Below are 21,460 nucleotides of genomic sequence, written 5' to 3'. Positions count from 1 at the left end.
TTCTGGCTAGAATCAGGGTAACTGTTCCGACGATTATATAACCTCCCGAGTTCAAGAGAGATAACCCCAAGATAAGGATGATGAAATTATTTTTTGAGGGTGAATTTAAAAAAATGTTTCTCCAAATGTAAAAGTTGCAGAAGCGCACAAAAGAATACATACAGATACCCATATTCCCACCACTCAGAATAAATGTTCACATTTTGATTTATCTGGGACAGGTCTTTTTTTTTTTAGTAGTAACCAAATAAACTTTTCCCTTCCCGCAAGTCCCGGCAAATCTGAATTCAAAATAAATCAACCCACTGCCCTCTATTCTCCCACTCCATCTTCACCCCAGATGTATCTTAAAGGGTGAACTCCAGGACCCCCGAATTCCCTCAGTGCGCTTCCAGACGGCCAGGTCTGCAAACATCTGGCCCCAACGAGCAGCGTCCGGCGAAGGCCGCCACCCTCGGAACGCACAGCGGCGTTTTCTCCCCGGTCCCCAACTCCCGCGTGCAACTTTGCTACTCACGCTCCCGCCAGGGGGCCTATTTGCTCGGCCCGTTTGGCGGAAGGATCCCGCGCGCGGTCGCGGTTACGCTCAACCGTCTCCTCCCCCTCCCCGCGCCCTGGCCCCGCCCCCTCCCGCGCGCCCTATGGCCCATAAAGAAGTCCCGGCCGGGCCGCTGCACTCCCCCGCGCGCATCCGTGCGCCGCCCGAGGCTGGCTCAGGAGTCGGCGGCCATCTTGTTCTTCTCGTGGTTCCAGTGGGGAGAGAAGGAGGAAGCAGGGAGCGGGGCGGTTGGGGGGGGACCCGCCGCGGCTGCTGCCACCGCCGCCACCACCGCCTCTGTGCTCGTGGCGTGGGAAGGGAGGTGTGAGTCCCGGGCGCGAGCCGGCGGCGGCGCCGCTGCGGGAGGGTCTGCGGCGGGAAGGCGATGGCGGATATAGATAAGCTCAACATCGACAGCATCATCCAACGGCTGCTGGAAGGTGACGGCGGCGGCGGGCGGCCCGGGGCTCGCGGGGAGGGGAGTTGGGGGCCGGTGGGGCTTGCGGCGCCGAGGAGGCTGAGCACGGCGAGTTGGGCTGCGGCCGGAGGGAGGCGGCGGGTCGCGCTCGGCCGGCCGGGGACCCTCGGACCCCGCTCATTCATTGCCCGGGTGCAGCCTCCCTGCTGGCCGGGAATTGGGCAACTCCGCTGCCCACTCGCTCGCTTCCGGGCCGTACCCCCTGCGCCCCGCGGCCCGGGCCGGTCCAGCCCCCGGACGGAGCGTCCCGCACTTTGTGGTCCTCGTCCTCTGCGAGAGCGGTCGGGGGGGGGGGGGGAGCTTCGTCCCCATCTCGCTCGGTTTTATTTTTTGTGGGGCTGGGGTCGGGGGGCCCACTTTGGTACTTGGTGACGAACGCTCCTGTCTCAAGGGGATGTTGGAACCCACCTGCCCCTGCCCTTCCAGATACTCTTTCCGAGTTGCCCCTGTCTTGAGATCTCCGCGCTCTTTTCTGAACGTGAAACCGGCGAAGATGACAGTTTCGTTCTCGTCTTTGCAACGTGCCAGGCTCTGTGTTAGCGCTTTGCGTTCATCGCATCGTTAAGAAGATAATAATAGCGCTTCTAAAGCGCCGTATGTCAGGCATTTTTTGAGCACTTTACACAGATTTCACTTAGTTCTGTCTGCAACCTTGCGAGGTTATTTTTTCCTGTTTTTCAGAGGAAACTAAGACGCAGGTGAAGTCACTTGTCCAAGGTCACACAGTTAGTGACAGTCAGGGTTCAGATCCAGGCAGCCAGCAGCTAGAACTCCTTCATCTCACCCTGTGTGTGAAGGAAGGAGATCTCCAGTGGTTAGGCAGAGGTCAAGTTAGAGCTTTCGTTCTGGCTGATTTAAGACTCGTGCGGTGCCTCGTAGTGATGCGGGGGACGGATGAAGTTCGGATTATGGAGAGGGGCGCTGAACCTAACTGCCCCCGGTTCCCGAGCCGCTCTGCTGATGCGAACGTCTTATTCGGAACTCGGGAAGAATTCAGATCCCTTTCTTGGTTTGGGCACTGAATAATGTAGATTTGACTGAATATTCACTGCCTTTTGCCTTTCTACTGTCCTAAATATTGTCGGAACAGAAATGCTGTGAGACGGAGTCGAGAGCGTTCACAGTTGGACAGCTGTGTCCTTAGAATTTGCAGATCTTTTGAAATAAGTTATTAAAATGAAACTCCTGAAAATATCTTTTCTTTATCTGTACAGGTTTTTTTCCTTTTATATTTTCTTGAAAGAAAAGAAGAACCCACTGAATGTACCCCTGAAATGCTCTTGAAATGTTGCTGCCATTTGTGGGTGAAAACCTTGTCATTCGTTCAGGAGCTGGCATTTATTATAAGAACCACACTTTTCACACTAGTTAATACAATTCTTTGATTTAGATGAGGCAGAAGTGGGTCTGAAACTGATTAAAACTATTTGCAATAAGAAAAGAACTTTTTATTAAATATTTTTATTTTAAACTTTTTAATTAGCTTCTGTGTCTCTGTGCAGGGATATGTATTGCTAGATTAGGGTAGGCTTTATTTCACTGAGAAACAGGAAAAATTGGATTCTGCATGGATTAGAAACATTACAGTTTTAAGATTAAAGTCTTGTTAAGTTTTGAGTTGCCCATAACTGTATTCGTGTAACAAATTTGGTTAATTTTGATCTTATTTTTTTCAATTGTGCTAAGGAATTTCCCTTGATAAACTTGGATCATATAAAAAATGAGATCTGTCATTGTTTCTTAATAGTTTCTCTCTATACGTGTTATGTTGCACTTGAAAAGCAGGTTTTTTTATATTTCATTTTTCATTGAAATTAATATAATAAAGCTGTGCATTTTCATGCCTTGGGAAAGGCTAGGTACACAATATACTTAAACTCCTTTTTTTCTCATCAGTGTTAAATTGGCAGAGAAATGGTTGAAGATGATCCATTGAGGATGTGTATATATCCAAGTTAGAAGATGTTGATCATAAATTCATGATTTTTGTAATGCCCCAAAAACCTTTTTCCCTAAAAATTTTTATTAAGATTTAAGTATATCTGAAAATGGAGAGAATGTGAGTTTTGTGACCTTGTTAGACTTTTTTACGTGTTCAAAATTGCCTCGTCTTCAAGTGGAGGACCGACCGTACAAGCTAGTTGAGAAGCAGCTCAGTAAGAGTACTAAAAAGCAACTCAAAGGCTTATTTAAGAAAGGTTTAGATTTTAGTCACTACAGCTTTGCGATTCTTTTCTGCTCTAAACTTTTAGTTTTTCCTCAACTAAAGGCGAGGCAACCCCTCCGCAACCCACCTTGGGAGCTTTTAACCAAGCTCTGCCTTGCTGAGGAGAAAACCCTAAGGTTGTTACTCCTTCATATAATTAATGTTCAGTTATTTCAGTAACTACACAGTAAAACTTGGGCGATTTAGAGAGAAAGTAAGCCAGCTGTTGATTTGGTCTGATATTCCTACACTGTTGGAGAAGAGTGAGATTTGGGGCAGTTTTACTTTGTAAGTGACCTTGTTCGGAGAGCACCGATGGCCGGCACTTTTCTTGCAAAGCAGGCGGTTGTAACTTACTTCACGTCCTGATTTGCAAGATGCCTCTTTGCTCTGAAGGTGACCATTGTCAGACTGCAAGACCATGCCAGGCTCTGCATAATCCTTGACTTGCCGGCCCTCGAACGTGTTTACTGATTTAATCCTCTGATCTGTAAGAGTTCATCTGAAGATAGTGAGTGTTGAAATGTTCTGAAAGTCTAAAATTGTTCGGGTAACCCATGTGCTTTTTAAAAGCTGAAGCTTTTTGGTGTAACGTGAAACAAGTTTATTTTCTAATGTTAAAATGACAGCAGTCTCTGGTCCTGAAGATAATAAGGGACAAACATAATGGCAAAGAAAAAAGTTCTTAAAATGCTGACCAAGGAAAACAAAAGTAATCTTTCCTAGTGAGACCTCTGCAATTGTTTTTTCTTTATACGCCTGATAATTTTAACAATTAGAGGCTTTTCTTGGGATCAGTTACCATAGGGCATTTTGTTCATAAAGACTGATATTAAAGTTGTGTGTTACTAATTCCTTAATTTAACAAGAAGTCTGTGGTGTGAGCCCCCTGCTCTTCCCTCCCCTCCCGCGTCAACTGTGTGCCGCATCCTTTCCTGTGATGTGAGACAGAAAAGCTCTTTTGGAGACAGATCTGCAGCTTGCACCAGTCCTAAACCACAGCAGGGAAAGGCTTGGTCTCCTTGTGCCGGCAGTCCCCCTGGCCCGTCAGGAGCAGGGGGCAGCAGTGAAATCCTTAGAACAGGATGGTTTGTGTCCTTCTGTTGTGCTTGAGAGAACGTTCGCCAAAGGCGCCGAGGCCAAGCTTTCCTCCTCCGCGTTGGGAAATGGAGGCAGTGCCGGGCCATGCATTAGTAGTCTGTCCACGGTAGAGTGGTGAAACTGTTTTCTGTCTTTGAGACTGCGGCCCTGTAATGACCTGCAACCTGTTCTGCAAAATCATGTGCCAGTGCTGGTCAGTCCGCTTGTCTTGTTAGGGTTGCAGAACTTGAAGCAGGGAGCTGATTGATAGTATGTGGACTTAGCCATTTCACTTCATTTACAGTCTACTGTTGGTAGACCTTAAAGATTGAGATGTGAAGGAGATAGTACTCTGATGTGAATTGCTCTGTGAATGAGGAACTTGGCAAGTCTTATTCAAGAGGAGTAAGGCAAGATTCCATCTCTTTGGAGTTCACAGAATTCTGGGACAAATTTTTATGTTTTAGGATCAGACCTCTGTATCCAAAGCACATAAGAACAGGTGATTTACCTAGGGGTCTTGATGACTTCCCTGAAGTCTCCAATTTCTCCACTCCTCTAGGGTTTACTGGCATCCCTTGTAAAGAGGGGAGTGGGTGTCACTGACTTTAAGGCTTACGAAAATGAAAACAACTCATAAAATGTAGGGGCAGATGTTGAGTCTGAGCAGTGGTATTTTATCAAAATGGGTGGTTAGACTGTGGAAAGTTAAACATTTCTCAATAAATTGGCTTCACTCTAGGTGTAGAAAACTCAAGATTCTTTATTGAGGGCGGTAGACAGTGTTTTGCAGGTATATGCTGACTATCTGCCTTGAGAAAATTGGTATTGCCTTTAAATGCCCAAAGTAGAACTCCAGCAGACAGGACAGTGAGCGTGGGGGAGGGGTGTGGAAACAATTAAGGCAGTCGGAAAGTGGAAGTCGTCCCACTGGTGACTTTGCAATGAAACCACATGATTCTGGACAACATTTTTGTGGCTTATGTTTTTTGTAGAAAAGAACTCAGTTGTTCGTGGGAAAGTTTTGATGTTCTGAATATTCACTGGTTTTTGTTTGTTTTGGTTTGAGATCTTATTTTGCTAAATCTGTCAAATATTGTGAGGTTATTGATTCTGTCACTGAAATGAATATGACGTGGCATATTATTAAGATTACTACCTACTTTAATAGGATTATCTTAAAACAGCAAAATCCCTGTTGACTTATTTTTATACTGGTTGTGCCAATCTTAGGTTTTAAAACTTTATAATTCAGCCAGGGCTTTTTTGTGTGTATGCTGTTCCTTTAATATGACCTGCTTTGAATGGTTAAGGGCCTTTTATAATTAAAGGACAAGAAAAATACTTTTTTATTCTTCATGAATAATCCCAAAGTCGTCTTAAATTTCCTTCCATAGTTTTCATCTCTGCTTTGCTTGTTGCCAGACTGTCAGAAAAGTTAGTGTTGCTTGTAAGAAAAAGCTGGCATTGCAAATAATTACCAATAACATTCTTTTACTATTTCAAGTTTTTATCAGTTTGTTTTCAATCAAATTGCAGGGAAATTTTTATCACATGCTCCTGTTAGTGATTTACCAGATAAATCAGATAAGTTTGTACGGAACAGCCTTTGCTGGTAACAGACATAATGCATTTTTCTAAATCTACCTTTCTAGCCAGATAAAGAAAAGAGAAAAAGATAAAAAGCTTTTGCTCAAAAGTCACTTGTTTAAGGTCTAAAGTGAGTACTTTAATGTATTGATCACTAACCTACGTATGTTCACAGTGCCTACTGCCTTTATTTCCATGCAGTGCCTAACACCTGGATTATGAGAAACATTCCATCTAGAGAATGGAATTCTTATTCGTTGGAATATTTTGGATTTTACTGGCAATTGTTGAAATAATTTGATAGGTGCTGTTTGAACTACTACTTAGGAAGGTATCATGAGGTGACAACCCTTGAATTTCCCACCTAGAGTCTCCTTTTTGTGTAGGTTTCTCCCATCGAGCACTGAGCACAGTTAGGGCTTTAAACCTCAAAGTAGTCACTGATGTTTATTGAGCAGAAACTATGCTGTTTGATGATAAAATAGAGATATTCAAGCCTTTGTCTTTTTAATGGTATTGAAGATGCTATCCTTAAGGTGAACTTTTAGTTTTAGAATCTTTATGGAGAGAGAGTCCTTCTAATTATCGCATTGGTAACAATCTGCAGTTACCTAGTTGGTCTTATTTTCTGTGTCCTCCACTAGAATGTAAGCTTCTCAAGAAAAAGGACAAGGTTCTCGTCTCGCCTGTTGCCAGGGTGTCCCCAGTGTCCTGCACAAGGTCTGGCATAGAGTCGGTGCCCGGCAACTGTTTTGTTGACTGTTTGAAGCGTGGACAATAAGTATTAATAGTCTCTCCAGATTGCATCATTTAGTTCTTATTTAATGCCTCCCATTTGTGAGGATACATTCTGATTTGATATCCCATCTCACATTTTTCTTGGGGAGCAATGACTGTATATTGGGGTTTCCATAGTTTGTCCTATAAAAACTCCTTTGGTTTGGAGGTTTAGTGAAGAACAAATTCTTAACTGAGAGGGTGGTGTGGTGGAAGCACCGCCGGACCTAGAGGCAGTCGGGGCCTGGTGTCCTCCTTATGAGCTCTTACAGCCTTGGACCAAATCGCCGACCCTCTCTAGAGAGGTGCCAGTGCCTGGCCTCCCAGGATTGCTGGGGGGATTACACAGCAACGTAAAGCGCCTTAGTGCAGTGCCCAGCACATGGGACGTGCTCCGTAAATGTTAGCTACAGCTAGTAAGTAATTCCATTTGGTGGACGTGGAAAATAGTGAAGTAGATTTTTATGCTCTTGGCTGATATGGGCTGGTTTTGTTTTTTTTTTGTTTTTTTGGTGAGGAAGATTAGCTCTGAGCTACCATCCACTGCCAATCTTCCTCTTTTTGCTGAGGAAGATTGGCCCTGAGCTAACAGCTGTGCCCATCCTCCTCTATTTTTGTATGTGGGATGCTGCCACAGCATGACTTGATGAATGGTGCGTAGGTCCGAGCCCAGGATTCGAACCTGCGAACCCCCGGCAGCTGACACGGAGCACTCGAACTTAACCGCTATGCCACCAGGCTGGCCCCTGATATGGCCATTTTTAAGAAATATCTACAGTGTTCACTAGGACTGCCAAAACCCATTTTGAAATCTTTGCCTTCTGTTAGACAAATTATCTTCAACTTGAAATTTAAGAGTAATCCTAAATTTTTACAGCTAGAAAAATACTCTAGTAAAGTCTGATAGGAAGATGACACTATTGCTTTGCAATTTTAAAGCAGAGAAACAGTTTTTTGATGATCAAAGGTATATGGTCTGGAATGCACGTTTTATTCTAATGCCACAAGTCAGCAGTACTTAGAGATTTATCCAGACTTCAGTCATGCAACGGATTTTGAGCACCTGCCATGTACTGGCCACAGGCATGTCCACTGCAGAGCACGTGGTGTGGCCCTGGGGTTTACATGCTCCCAGGGGTTCCAGGTGAATAGGTAGGCTCGGAACCTGCAGTTATAATACAAAGTACGGAGCGTGCTGAGTGGCGACCGGGTGTTGTGAGACATTTCAGAGAGCGGAAAACGGGCTCGTGGGGGCAGAGGAGACGGGTAGGAGGGGCTTTCCAGGTGAGGTGATGTCTGCGCAGGATTGAAGGATGAGCAGGTGTTTGCCAGTTGGTAGAAGGTGTTTGCGAGGAGTTTCTATTTTTATAATTTTATTCCTTGAGCTAATCGTAGGGAATTTAAGAAGCTTTGGGACCATGTTGTTGTTTTGAATGAGCACTGTTCTTCAAATATAAAATAAATCTTGATTTGTTCTGGAAAAACTCACTCCACGTTAAGAATAATTTTTAAATTGTTAGTAGTAGTGCTTTTTACTGATCTCTGTACACTACCAAGAGGACAACAGACAAATAGAATAAGAGAACTAAAACTACCATCATCTGTGTCTAAAGTTGGTAGTGGGAAGCCTCAAACCCAGTAAGATTTAGATTAGCAACATTGATTCAATCTGATGGCGTTGATTTAATTTGATAGCATTCATATAAAAAGTATAGCCTTCATTCCATACAGGTGTAAGTCAGTTATTGCATACGCGCCTGAAAGACTCAGAGGGAGCTGTTCATTCATAAGTGTGGGGCTTTGCTGAAAAAGATTCAAGTTGAAACCAGAAGCTTCTAGGAGGTTCCCTCTTAGCCAAAAATAGTTTCCTGCTGGGCAGTCTGCCCAAGCTCTGGCTGACTTGTGGTAAAATCACTAATGGTTGGGATTTTCTGGCCAGTGAAGCAGGGATCCCACCATCTTTCCACCAGGAGTGTTTCGTGAGTTCTCTACTATGTGTGTATCTAGAGAGAAAAAAATCACTGTGGTTCTTCTGGAAAAATCATTTTTCCAGGTGATTTCCATGTTGCTCAGCTGCTGTTGTATTATATATGCATCCATTTCATATCTTCCCTGAAAGATGATCATTACTTTGCTTTCCTTTTAAATGCTTCTCTTTTCATAATATTTTGATCAGAAGGAGACTGGCAATCATTTAGTTCAGTTACATATTTTGGGGTCCAAAGTAGGGATTGCCCAAGGCTGTAGGACCAGTACAGACTGGTTCTGTCCTGGTTCACTGGGACTCCTGGCTCCTCGTCCAGCGCTCTCTTAACCTTGTCTCTTCGCTGCGTGCTTCAGGAGTTGACCCTTTCCCCTGGTCCTCCTTTCTTGTTTATTATCTTTCATTGAAAAAAATAATACCCTTCTACACAGTGTTCCATTTCTGCTCAAAACTTATTTCTTCAGAGAACTCAGGGTTTCAGTGGATATTTAGTCTGAAGGATGGCTTTGCCTAGAACAATATTTCTCAAACTTGGAAACAGCCCTTTTTAGTGGGAAAAAAATCTCAACAGACATCAGGTTTTTATATTTGTCATTTTTATTATTCTGTAATGTTATTTAAATATTTACAGAACAAAGCGAGATACAAACCAATTAGACTTATTGCTTTTATGCGGCTATTTGGCCAAATGATTTTATAATTTGAATACAAAGCCTCCAAAACTGATAACATTTAAATTAGCAACATTGATTTAATCTGATGGATTTTGTTGTTTTGCCAAAACTAAATCACTTTATATTGGGTTTAATGGTGGAAAGGTGTACCCTTACATTCTGTTTTTAGTCGGTCCTGTGTTTTTGCTTCAGTTTTAATTCAGAGAATACCTACTTTCATAAATCTTTTGTACAAAACAAGTATTAAGACTTTGATTGCAAGTTGAGGATTATCAGTCCCCATATTTAACCAGACTGCCAGCAAGCAGGCCACTTCATAACTGTAAAATTAAGGTAAATTTAGCAATTCAGTGCTATTTAATCTATGTTTAATGACTCGCTAATCTGTTACAACTGGAATCTAAACAGAGACTTTCATTTCCTTCTCCCTACTTGCTGCTGAGTGAACTGGTCCAGGGCCGGGGCTGTTGTGTGCTCCGCTCTGACGGCGGGCGGAACTTGGTGCTCTGATGCAGGTACTTGTGGGTTTAGGACGCCTGATTCTCTGCCAGGATTTCTTGCTCCCTTTTCGTTTCTCGCTTTTTATCGGTAGGCAATCTTTCTTACAGCACATGCTGACATCCTTTTCCCTGTACAGGTATGATTGTATTAAAAATGCAGCATCAGAAATTGCCCAGCAAAATATGTACAACGAGCCTACAGTGTGTTCTAATGAAATGAAAACAACACTTACATTTTGTCAGAGATAAATCTGGGAGCCTTGAGGGAGATACCCGTGGTCCTCTGAAAAACACTTGTGGGGGGAGCGTTTCTCATCTCACATTTTGAAACAAGGATTCTTAGAACCAACTCAGTAACGTGACAATCTCTAAAACCTCTTGCCATACAAATATTCATTCATTTCTAAGGATGGAGAAAAGAGGAGAAGATGGGAGGCAGAAAGAGCTGGCCTGCTGCAGGTGAACAAGGCCAGTTGTGTGGCCTGGATGCAGAACTGAGGCCTCCAGCTGTGCTGCGGGGAGTCTGGTTTCAGCAAGCAGGAAAAGGAAGAACTTTCTAACAGTTAATATTCAGACACAGAGAGGATGACCTCTTTGTTCGGGATACTGTGAAGAAGTCTTAACTCGGTATAGAACATGCAACTAAATAATCTCTGAAATCCTGTCTAAGATTGTAAGATTCCAATTAGGCATTAAAAACATGTTCTTTCTAAGTGTCCTGAGAATAAAGCCAGCCAGAAAACTAGTTAAATTATGTTTTTGCCTCCTCTTTATCTAAAACTTGTATCTTTTCACATATTTTTAATTTTTATGTTAAGTTGTATTTTGACTTCATTTGACTAATTGAGGTTTTTCTCCCCTGCAGTGAGAGGGTCCAAGCCTGGTAAGAATGTCCAGCTACAGGAGAATGAAATCAGAGGGCTGTGCTTAAAGTCTCGAGAGATCTTTCTCAGTCAGCCTATCCTACTAGAGCTTGAAGCGCCACTCAAAATATGTGGTAAGTTCTGGCACACTGACAGATCTTTGGTTACGTGATTGATTAACTGAGGAAAGGTTATATAGATGACCTTGTATTAGCCAGCAGAATCATTTCCTATTTATGAATAACCTGGAACTACTTTAAGTTAAATAATTGTAGCTTTGGAATAAATTCCTCTGGTAGACTTAGTTTACTTAGATGTGCTTCATATTTTCTAAAAATTATTTCACTAAAGGAATACAAACATTTCAGAAGAAATGAAATCGAATGGAAAGCTAAGAAAAGGTCTGAACTATGTGAATATATAGGAATTATGTTTAAGCTTAAAGCAACACTGGTTAGCCTAAAAATAGACCTTCCTTGATGCTGTTTTATAGTTCTACTGTTTCTCCATGATAGATGCAGATAGTCTATATAAAAACTAGACTGTATCTACCTGAGTACTGTCATGCTGTATTCTTCTAGCACATTTGACTACATTGATACAGCTTGTGTGCGTGTTTTAAAGTAAAATGCCCTTTGGCCTTATCTAGCAGGGAGAGACTGAAAGCAGAATGCACTGGTGGGTGTGGTGTGTGTACCTTTCTTCACACAGGGCTGGGCTCACTAGAAGTGCAGCTCTGCTGACACAGTCCCTGGAGACTGAGCTGTCGGGTCTGATGCTGATCAGCGACCTGAAAGGAAAACCATGTTACTTGGCAAGAAGACCTGCCCAGGCATTAATAATCCTTTCCACAAAAGAAATTCTTAATTAGTTGAATTTTATGTGAGATTCTGGACAAACACATACACTTAAAAGTTTTATTAAGCTCAATTGAACTAAATATGATACAAGATTGAAAATTAGTGCTAGCTGTTAGATTTAACTCGCATTATTAGAGGTCAGTGCCATTGTGCAATGAATGTTTAAAGAATGTCTTTCCAAAGCTTCGTTAGTGAATTGAACTAAAAGTGTGAAGACGCTGTGTAACAGAATTCTTGCTTCTAGGTGATATCCATGGGCAATACTATGATTTGCTTCGACTCTTTGAGTATGGTGGTTTCCCGCCAGAAAGCAACTACCTGTTTCTTGGGGACTATGTGGACAGGGGGAAGCAGTCGCTGGAGACTATCTGCCTCTTATTGGCTTACAAAATCAAATATCCCGAGAACTTTTTTCTTCTCAGAGGAAACCACGAATGTGCCAGCATCAATAGAATTTATGGATTTTATGATGAATGTAAGTACTTTCTATGTCTAAGGAAGAGTTACTTAAATTGAGATACTTGGTCATAAACTGAACTATCATGTACTTCTCTTATTAGGTTTTGTGAGAGTTTAGATGTCGTGTTATAATCCCGTGTTTTCTGTTTCATTAACTGTTTATTTTAGTGTTTTCTTTCTTGGGGTAGAAAAATTACACTGCCACTGCAGTATAATCATGCCCTGGATGCTTTTATGACATGGTGAGTAGATTAGGCAGTACTGATAGCTGTGGTGGTTTCTGTAAGATAACTCTTGTGAATATTCACCGATAAGTTAACTCTTAGTACAATCTGAGAACCTGTCCAAATAGGTAGTTTGTTTTTAACAACTTTATTGACATGTAATTTCAGTCCATAAAATTCATCTATTTTAAGTGTACAATTCACTGATTTTTAGTAAATTTAAAGCGTTGTGCCACCATTACCACAGGCCCAGGCAAGCACTAATCTGCTCTCTTGTCTCTGTAGATTTGCCTTTTCTAGATATTTCATATAAATGGAATCTTGCAATATACAAATAATTACTTTTTGAAATTTGTAATGGAGTTTTTTCGTTCTGGCACATCTGCACCCAGGAAAAAGCAGTTACTATCCTAAAATGTGTTGAAAAGAGGACGCAAATTTGTTAAAAAATTTTTTTTATTTGTATACTATTTTACACATTTTATGACCCATTTTGTATTATTTAGTTGAGGGTCCACTTTGAGGTGATAATTAACAAAAACAAGATTCTTAAGGCTTTGAAAATAATCAATTTTGGTAGAGATTTTTGTTATTGCTGTTTACATAACTATAAAATGTAAAACAAAAAGTTTTGAATCCTTACCTCCACGTTTCTTTTGTGCTCATCATTTCTGCTAGGAGATGGCTGATGCTGAGAGGAGAGGGGTGGTTAAGGAACTTGAGTTACTAGCACTTGCCATTACAGTCGTAACAAGACCAGCAAAGCATTGTCACTGTGGCGTCCTCTAGACTATATGTCATCATAACCTATAGTCTCTCAGGGTTGGGTGTTTTTCCATCTCATTTTCTCATAGACGTGTTCAGCAAGCTCATTTGTTAGAAGTGCACTGCTGGAGAGGTTACATTCATAGACTTAGCCCTCCTGCTCTCATCCCACCCTCTCCCACAACTGGATGTTTGCTTGGTTGATGGCCTTGAGACCCAGCTGATGAGGTGAGGTGGCAGGGAGCACCGAGGAGAGAGGTCATCTGGTTTCTGAACTGACTGGGACAATTGAATCTGTGGCAAAGAAGATATTTGCTATTGACAGTGAGTCTTATCCGAGAAGTACTGGTAAGGCAGTTACTGCTGGTTAGGTAGTGAAATGAGAGGCAGGGGCTTTTATAACATTGCGTTTTGGATGTTTGTTACCCGTGCTGCTTTTTAGAACAGGGTAAGAAAGGGTTCCTTTTACACGCTCTTAGCCCAGCAGATGCTTTGATGTTTTCGTTGATGAAGTTCAAATCCAGGTGATCTCTTTGTTGTGACGTATGTCCTGGCATGAGGATGTTAGCTACATCATTTTCAGTTTCCCTTTAATGCAGAGGCCTTTAAAAATGATTTAGAAGGTCAGCATTGGTTGGTATCAGTTTTGACTCTTGTTTGGTCATCAAGACTTGTTTATTGACCTTGTACTCAAGGTTCCCCCTCTCCTATCAGGCAGGTATGATTTGCCACCCAGTCTACTTGTGGGCATAAAAGTGTCCTTGACATAGGTAGCTTCCAGTTGATGGTTTGCAGACTTTTTTTAAAAAAAATTGATAATTTTATTATAATGAAAAATTTTATTCAAATGTAGATTTCCATGAAACAATTTAAAAACCACTGCTTTAAGTGATAGACGCATTTCCCCAAGTATAAGCACCCTGTACACTATCATTTCTTTTCTTTCTTTCTTTCTTTTTTCCCATCTTTATGACTGCAGTCCTGGAAATGCCGAGATATCTGTTGTTGGATAAGATGTGAATGTGTGTTACCCTTTTCTGATACCAGAGCTGTCTGATCTGTAGTAATAGGAAACTGCAGTAGGGGTTCTGGCTCAGAATCCCAGGATTTGGCAGCTTGAAGAGACCTTGGCAATTATCCAAGCTAAACCTTTCTGGAGCCTAATGTTCCCAGGTGGTCTGAAGTGGCCTTAGGGAGGAAATGTGAAGAGAAGAGAAAGCAGGGGCCCAGGACTTAGTTAAAATGCTCAGAGACAACAGGAGGAAGAATCCTAATTTTTGAGGAGGAGCCAACAAAGATAGCAGAGGAATCTGCAGGAGAAGCTGGAGTGTGTTGTGTGATCAAAGAATCAAGGAGCGAAGCAGACTTCAAGAAGGAAGCAGATTTGTTGGCACTGGCAAATGCAGCATATGGGCAAAGGGAAAATCCAGTGGAGCCATTGGATGGTCATTCAGAGACAGGCTTCAGTAGAAAAATGGAGAGAAAACCAAATCACTTTTATAAATGGGGGTTAAGAGCCCATCCCAGGCCTGTTCTTATATTATTATTGTCATTATTGGAAATTGGAGATGGTGATTGTACACAAGTTCCCCTTCAGCCTTTTATGGAAAGGAATTTTGTTAAGCTTCCAGAACCTTCCAGTGAAGGAAGATAGGGGACAGAGGGAATGAGTGGCCTTCAAAGAAATACAAAACTGAGTGAACTGTCGTGAAAGTTATACCCAGTCATGGAGAAACATAAACTATTAGGAGAAAAGACAAAGTTCTCCTCTGCAAAGGGAGAAGTCAGATGTGTGTTGAATTTACAGTACATTTCAAGCCCTGTGCTAAACGCCCTACCCGACTTGAGTTGTCAAGTGGAAGGTGTAGTTCAGGAGGCTGCTTGCTTCAGTCTCTGGCTCTCAAGGAAGAGGTAGAGCTTTAGACCTTTGTATGTCCCCAGGGTAAGAAAGGAGAAGAGGCTAAGCACAAACCTTTGGTTTAGGAATAAAGATTGCTTTGACCTTTGGTCTTTCTAATATGGAGGGTACAGGAGACAAAGGCATCCCAAGAGTTGGGCCATCCTCAACCAGTTCAGATTAGTGCTTCTCAAGTTTGTAAGTTTTTAACTCAGAACATAATTTTCCTATGGAAACAGTGCCTTAGAGACATGCTTCTGTCCGCATCACACTCTGACTCCAGACTGTGTGGAACACATGGGCTGGTCAGGGGAGCATAACCACTCTCCAGCATCATTCCTGTGGGGAGCGTTCTGAGCGTTTGTGCACTGTTAGGAACAGATATCCCGGAGTGCCTGCAGTTAGCAGTCTGTATTTCCCTAGTTGTCGTGCCTCCTGCTAGAGTATTTAGGAGCTGGGAATCATTTGGTACCAGTAGGTTATTGAGGGTGGTGGGAGATGGGATGGGTGTTAACTCTTAGAGCCTTCCTCAGAAGGAAGATGGTAATGGCACCTATGTAAGTTGTTCATAATTGCCTTCAGAAGCAGGAACTACCTGTGGGTTGAGATTGGACAAAACAGACTAGATTTCAGAGTTGGTGCTACCAAGTAATTGTTGGGGTTTTATGGTAATCCTTAATCATTATATCTGGAATTCTGATTTCAGACTTCTGTGGAATTTTTAAATATTTCGTGTGAAATATGTAAATTGCTGCTTATAGATTAGACATCTCCAAGTATTATATATATGTAATTCTCCTAAACCCCCTCCAGGGGATTTTTTAATAAAGCATAGTTCTTGTTTACCTAAAAGGTAATCAGAACCTTGCTTTGGGGGAAATTGTCCTGAGAGAATGAACCTACAGAACACCAGTCTCTTTAACCATCCTAAAATTTTCACAGGTAAAAGAAGATATAACATTAAACTATGGAAAACTTTCACAGACTGCTTTAACTGTTTACCGATAGCAGCCATCGTGGATGAGAAAATATTCTGCTGTCATGGAGGTATGGGGGCCTATTTTAGTTCCAAATAGATTTTGATCTCTTCTAAAGGGTACACTCTGACATTTATGGGTTATCATTGAGATGACTTCCTCTGTCAGGTAGCTCTCCTTTACTAGTGTGTTACATCATGGATCCACTCTGGCAAATCCAGAATCATTTGGATAGAAGTGTGACATAAGCAATTGATTTGCTACGGGGAATTAGCCTCTGTAATAGTTTGATTTGAAAATAGAGCAGGAAGTATTTTTAAATATAAAATGAACAGCAATTAATATACTGTACCATAGATCCTCCAGAATACTGAAAACGTGAATAGACTTGCCCTTGTTTCTCCTGGTCCATTTTTGATCCTCTCCTTTCAGAAGTTGTTCTGACTTGGATTTTAAGTTATTTTGCTTTGCTCAGTGGTTGTGCTTTGTATGATGTAATTAAAATAGTAATTGCAAAGATGATTTCTTTTTATCTGTGGTCAAAAATTAGACAGTCATGAAAGAGCCAGCACACTGTGTTTTCGTAAAGCTGTTATCCCAGCCCTCCTGTACTCCAGCTGGTGTTGGTAGAGCTGGGCATGTGATTTTAAACTTAGGTGAGAGTCAGCTACACCTGAGCTGGCCTGATGGATTGGCCTGTCCTTGGATAGCACAAGTTTCCTACGAAGCTACGTCACACCTGAGTGTCTGCGTCCTCTATGCCCAGTCATTACAAATGGTCGGTAATAAAACGTAAAATGTATATTGTTCATTATTCTCATCAACTGAGGAGGCACTCAGAGGAGTAGGTTTTAAGTCACTGGATTTTAATTTTGATAGGGCTCTGTATGTTGGGGTAACTGTTCCATATACTGTGCCCTGCAAATTAGTGCACGCAATAAATTCCAGGGCTTATTCAGTTGAGTTTTGGTTTTTTTGTTTTTTTTTTTTTAACCGAAGCTAAATAAGAAAACATAGCCATAGATATAATTTAAGCCTTCGTGTTAGAGTCATTGAGTCTCTATAGACAAATGGAACTGTTAAGGTGCTAACATCCGTTTTAAAGTTCTGTTTTCTCCTTTTTTTTTTCCTCGTTTAATAGGTTTATCACCAGATCTTCAATCTATGGAGCAGATTCGGCGAATTATGCGACCAACTGATGTACCAGATCAAGGTCTTCTTTGTGATCTTTTGTGGTCTGACCCCGATAAAGATGTCTTAGGCTGGGGTGAAAATGACAGAGGAGTGTCCTTCACATTTGGTGCAGAAGTGGTTGCAAAATTTCTCCATAAGCATGATTTGGATCTTATATGTAGAGCCCATCAGGTATTGATTTTGAATTTTACATGTACACTTAAGAGCATGTGTGTGAGCACAGATTCTCCTTGTTGATTTTGGTGGGTAGGTATTGCTTATTTATACAAAATGTCTCTGGAAGTGACCTACAGGATATCAGGCTCAACGGGAAACTGAAGAGTGGTTTTACTCATCTAAAATTTGCACCTGCTTATACTGAAAACATTTTCTCTCCAAGGTGGTTGAAGATGGATATGAATTTTTTGCAAAGAGGCAGTTGGTCACTCTGTTTTCTGCACCCAATTATTGTGGCGAGTTTGACAATGCAGGTGCCATGATGAGTGTGGACGAAACACTAATGTGTTCTTTTCAGGTAGGGGATGTTTTCAACATTGTTTCCTTTTATTATGTCTGAATTTTACTGGTTAAAAAAAATTAATTACTACTTTCTGCCTACTGTCGATTTATGTTGAGTAGGCTGAATTTTTCTTTTCCCATAACAAGTATTTGTCTTAGTTCAGTAATGAGTGGACCCCTTTTAAAGGAAAAAGGTTATCATAGAACCTTTCCCCAGTGGTTAATTTAACTGTTTTTGCATTATTTAAATAGATAAAAACAATACATTAGCTCCTTATGCTTATGGCCTCTCTACTGTGAATCTAAAACTACAATGTCACTGAAAGGTTCAGCTAAAATTAAGTCACCGCTTGCACGTGAGAATAGTGCTACCTGCTGTGTGCCAGATGTGCTGCGTGATTACTCAGCTCTCCCGCTGCTTGTCTCTAGTCTAATTTCTACAGAACCTCTGTTGATTCACCGTGACGTCATTTGGCCTTCACTTGGCACAAAAGCGTCATTTACACATCAAGTCTGCCTCAGTCTTTTTTCATTCACTTATTGTGATTAAACTTGTACAACTTCATGCTAGCCCAGTCATAAACGTAAAGCCACTGAGGTCACCTGGCAGTCTTCAGATAAATGAATTAAAACTTTTTTTTTTTTTTAAACCAATTATCAGGGAGAACTTGCAGCTCCCAGAGATTGTGAAAGGATCCCCTGGGGGTTTGAGAAACACTGCTCTAAAGAACTTACCCTGTTGTGTCAGAACGAATAGTCTAAAGACACTATAAGGTGTGACTTCTGAAAAACTGTCATTTTATCCAGGGGCAAAATAATTCTTCCAGCCATTCATCATAGCATTTATTACCAAAACCTTGATGTGTCAGCTTGGTTTGTGTTAATATGCTAGTGGGGCTTTCAGAGTTGTTGGCGCAGTTTTAAACTGTCAAAAACCTCTGAACAAAATATTTGAGTGAGGTTTAAGAAATCTTAAGGTTAGTTAAGGGTTGGATATGTTTCCTAAAGTGCACTATCTTTTGAATCTTTGCAGATTTTAAAGCCTGCAGAGAAAAAGAAGCCGAATGCCACCAGACCCGTAACACCTCCAAGGGGTATGATCACAAAGCAAGCAAAGAAATAGATGTCGTTTTGACACTGCCTAGTTGGGACTTGTAACATATAGTGTATAACCTTCATTTTTAAACTGTAATGTGTATTGGTCAGCCTGCTCAAATAGTGTGTTTGTGGGGCCCTCCTTCCATTTTTGACTTAATGAATGGCATTTGCTGGTTATAACAGCAAGTGAAAGACTCTCCACTCCCAAGAAAAAATGTTTTGTTTTGTTTTTTAATTCTCTGTTCCTTTTGCAAACAACCTGTAATGATGGTGTTTAAGCTGTACACCCTAGGACAGTTTATCCTGTCTAAGGGGTAAGTGTACAATTGATCTTTTTTTAATTCAGTTCAACCCGTGAATAATGTAAATGCTCATTTTCTTTAGGATGTAAAGAGAGCCCTAGGGTGCTCAATCTGTACATGTTATTGTCATAAAATGCATACTGTTGATACAGACCACTGTGAACATATTTTTTTTATTTTTAAATTTTGTTTCAAAGGGATTGCTTTTTTTCTCTCATTGTCTTGTCCTGTACAAACTAGTTTTTATAGCTCTCAACATTAGGAGTAACTTCCAACTTTGCCAGCATCACTGGGATGATGTATATTTAATTAAAGCACACTTTCCCCTACTGTATACTAAAAATGACGATTAAAGCCATTATTTTAAATGTTTGTGACTCTTTTCCTAAAGCCAAAGTTTCTGTTGAAATATGTGTTGACACACCCCTAAGTAGAAGGTGGTATGGGTATGCAGGCCACTTTTCTGGGGATTCAAAAACAAGTTTTTGATTTTGAATAGTGATTAGTAACATAGTGCTGTTTAAGCTATTAATGATTAAAGTTAATAACATTTTGTACAATTTCCATATAGTCTATTCATTAAGTAATCTTTTTACAGTTACATCAGGCCTGAACGCGACCATTCAGAAAGCTTCAAATTATAGAAACAATACTGTTCTATACGAGTGACCGATTATGCTTTCTTTGGCCTACATTCTTTATTCTGCGGTGAAGTTGAGGCTTATAAGTCAAAACAAAGGAACTAACTTACTATCCACCAGTTTATACAGAACTCACAGTATCTATGACTTTTTTAAACTAAGATCTGTTAAAAAGAAATCTGTTTTCAACAGATGACCGTGTACAATACCATGTGGTGAAAATGAATTCAGACTTATTAAATGACGAACTTGTTAAATCCTCTCAGTGTCTGTTTATCAGCACAATACACACAGGAGAACTGTTGATGGCATATTGAATAGATTTTAATGAATAAATTGCTCTGGAAACCACACAATTGCAATTTGGATTTGTCTTCCTTCAAATAATCTGTTTTCCAAAGATGAATTATAATGTGGATGCTGGTATTCCTTGAGTTCTCACCTGGATAGAACTAAGTTTCTGAGGCAGAGTGATGAGGCTGGACTGTCCTCCCCTGCTGTGTGGGGAGGTGTGGGACCTGGTGGGCTGTGACATCATCAGTATCCATAGTTTTCTTTTGTCTGGGTTCAGTTGAACTCAGGTAAAATTCAAGCGTGACTTTCTTTATTCTTCTGACTCAACCACCAGTGTCTCCCTTCACAGTTCTTTGCTCTCTTCTCCCTTCCCTAATTCATGTGGAACACAGTGCTGTGTCTTACTACATTTGTCACGAGTGTGTCAAAAGCATATTAATTTCTCAAAGCACATTAAAAGTGGGTGAAGAGCATGTCATTTGAAAAGCACCTTGTGGGCCGGCCCCGTGGCTTAGCGGTTGGGTGCGCGCGCTCCGCTGCTGGTGGCCCAGGTTCGGATCCCGGGCGCGCACCGACGCACCGCTTCTCCGGCCATGCTGAGGCCACATCCCACATACAGCAACTAGAAGGATGTGCAGCTATGACATACAACTGTCTACTGGGGCTTTGGGGGGAGAAATAAATAAATAAATAAAATCTTTAAAAAAAAAAAGCACTGTTCTGTCAAAAACTGGTTTCCTGTGGAGGGTTGGGAGAGGCCTCCCAGTGAGAAGCCATTAGACCGACAGCAGCCTGTGGAGGGACAAGCCTGGGAACTCCGGGTCTGGCCTCCCCTCTGCACTAACACGCTTAGCCCTGAGGCCTTGGTGGCATCTCTTGCCCTCGAGGTACTCCTCTATCAGGGAGGGGGGTTGCACCTCGGGACCTCTTGCGCTGTCCTATTCCACATTCTGTGACAAATCCAAACTTTATTATTTTACTTTCATATTGTCTGAGGCCTCTTTGACTACAGGAAGAAAAAGATGAGCAATAATTGTGTCAAAGGCACATTTCATATGGCTTTAATCTGTGCCCTGGACATCATCAGTAGTGTCACTTGTAGGTTTTCAAAATCTTGTAAAGTTGGGCCACTGTTCTTGGGTTATAGTGTGTGAAGTGTGGTATCAGCTTAAAATTCTTTCAGAAAGAACATAGGCATATCATTGGGTAAGTAGAGAACAGAATCAATCTTTGGTTTTAGGACATGAGATCTTAGGACAGACTCAAATAATTGGAAACTCATATGTGACAACAGAACTTGAGGCCTTGCCTAATACATCGTTTGTCTCCATGTGCGGAGAAGTCACATCTGCCTTTATAAGCTGTGGGCACACTCGGACCGAGTCCTGGCTCTTCTCCCAGCTGTGTGTTCTGAGTGAGTGACTTAAATGCTGAGCCACCGTGTCTCTGCTGTAAAACAAGGACAGTACCTGCCTCTCATTGTGCATCTTGAGTGAAATAATGTGATATGCTCCGAGGAATGCTTGCCTCATAATAGTATTCAGTAAATGTTCACTAGTTG

The 21,460-nt window shown here is 41.5% G+C and overlaps 1 protein-coding gene across 1 annotated transcript; it reads left to right on the top strand.

Annotated features, from left to right (window-relative positions):
* Positions 1–773: 773 nt before the first annotated feature.
* Positions 774–19,979, top strand: PPP1CC (protein phosphatase 1 catalytic subunit gamma). Its single transcript, XM_058531412.1, has 8 exons — positions 774–978; positions 10,693–10,824; positions 11,795–12,025; positions 15,838–15,942; positions 17,014–17,237; positions 17,446–17,580; positions 18,598–18,658; positions 19,563–19,979. Exons 1-8 carry the CDS (start codon positions 924–926, stop codon positions 19,631–19,633), a joined length of 1,014 nt encoding a protein of 337 aa, XP_058387395.1. The 5' UTR covers positions 774–923; the 3' UTR covers positions 19,634–19,979.
* The last annotated feature ends 1,481 nt before the right edge of the window (positions 19,980–21,460 follow it).

This window comes from Diceros bicornis, chromosome 35 (genome assembly GCF_020826845.1).
Source record: "Diceros bicornis minor isolate mBicDic1 chromosome 35, mDicBic1.mat.cur, whole genome shotgun sequence".
Taxonomy (NCBI): domain Eukaryota; kingdom Metazoa; phylum Chordata; class Mammalia; order Perissodactyla; family Rhinocerotidae; genus Diceros; species Diceros bicornis.
The sequence above is the reverse complement of the archived record's forward strand: the minus strand, read 5'-3'. Positions and strand labels throughout refer to the sequence as shown.

What these genes read in the sequence shown, in the direction of transcription:
- PPP1CC (XM_058531412.1), top strand. Translation starts at nt 924, where the DNA reads ATGGCGGATATAGATAAGCTCAACATCGACAGCATCATCCAACGGCTG. An exon ending in AGCGCCACTCAAAATATGTG is followed by an intron (nt 10,825 to 11,794) that starts GTAAGTTCTGGC and finishes TCTTGCTTCTAG; the next exon opens with GTGATATCCATGGGCAATAC. An exon ending in ACCCGTAACACCTCCAAGGG is followed by an intron (nt 18,659 to 19,562) that starts GTATGATCACAA and finishes ATCTTTTTACAG; the next exon opens with TTACATCAGGCCTGAACGCG.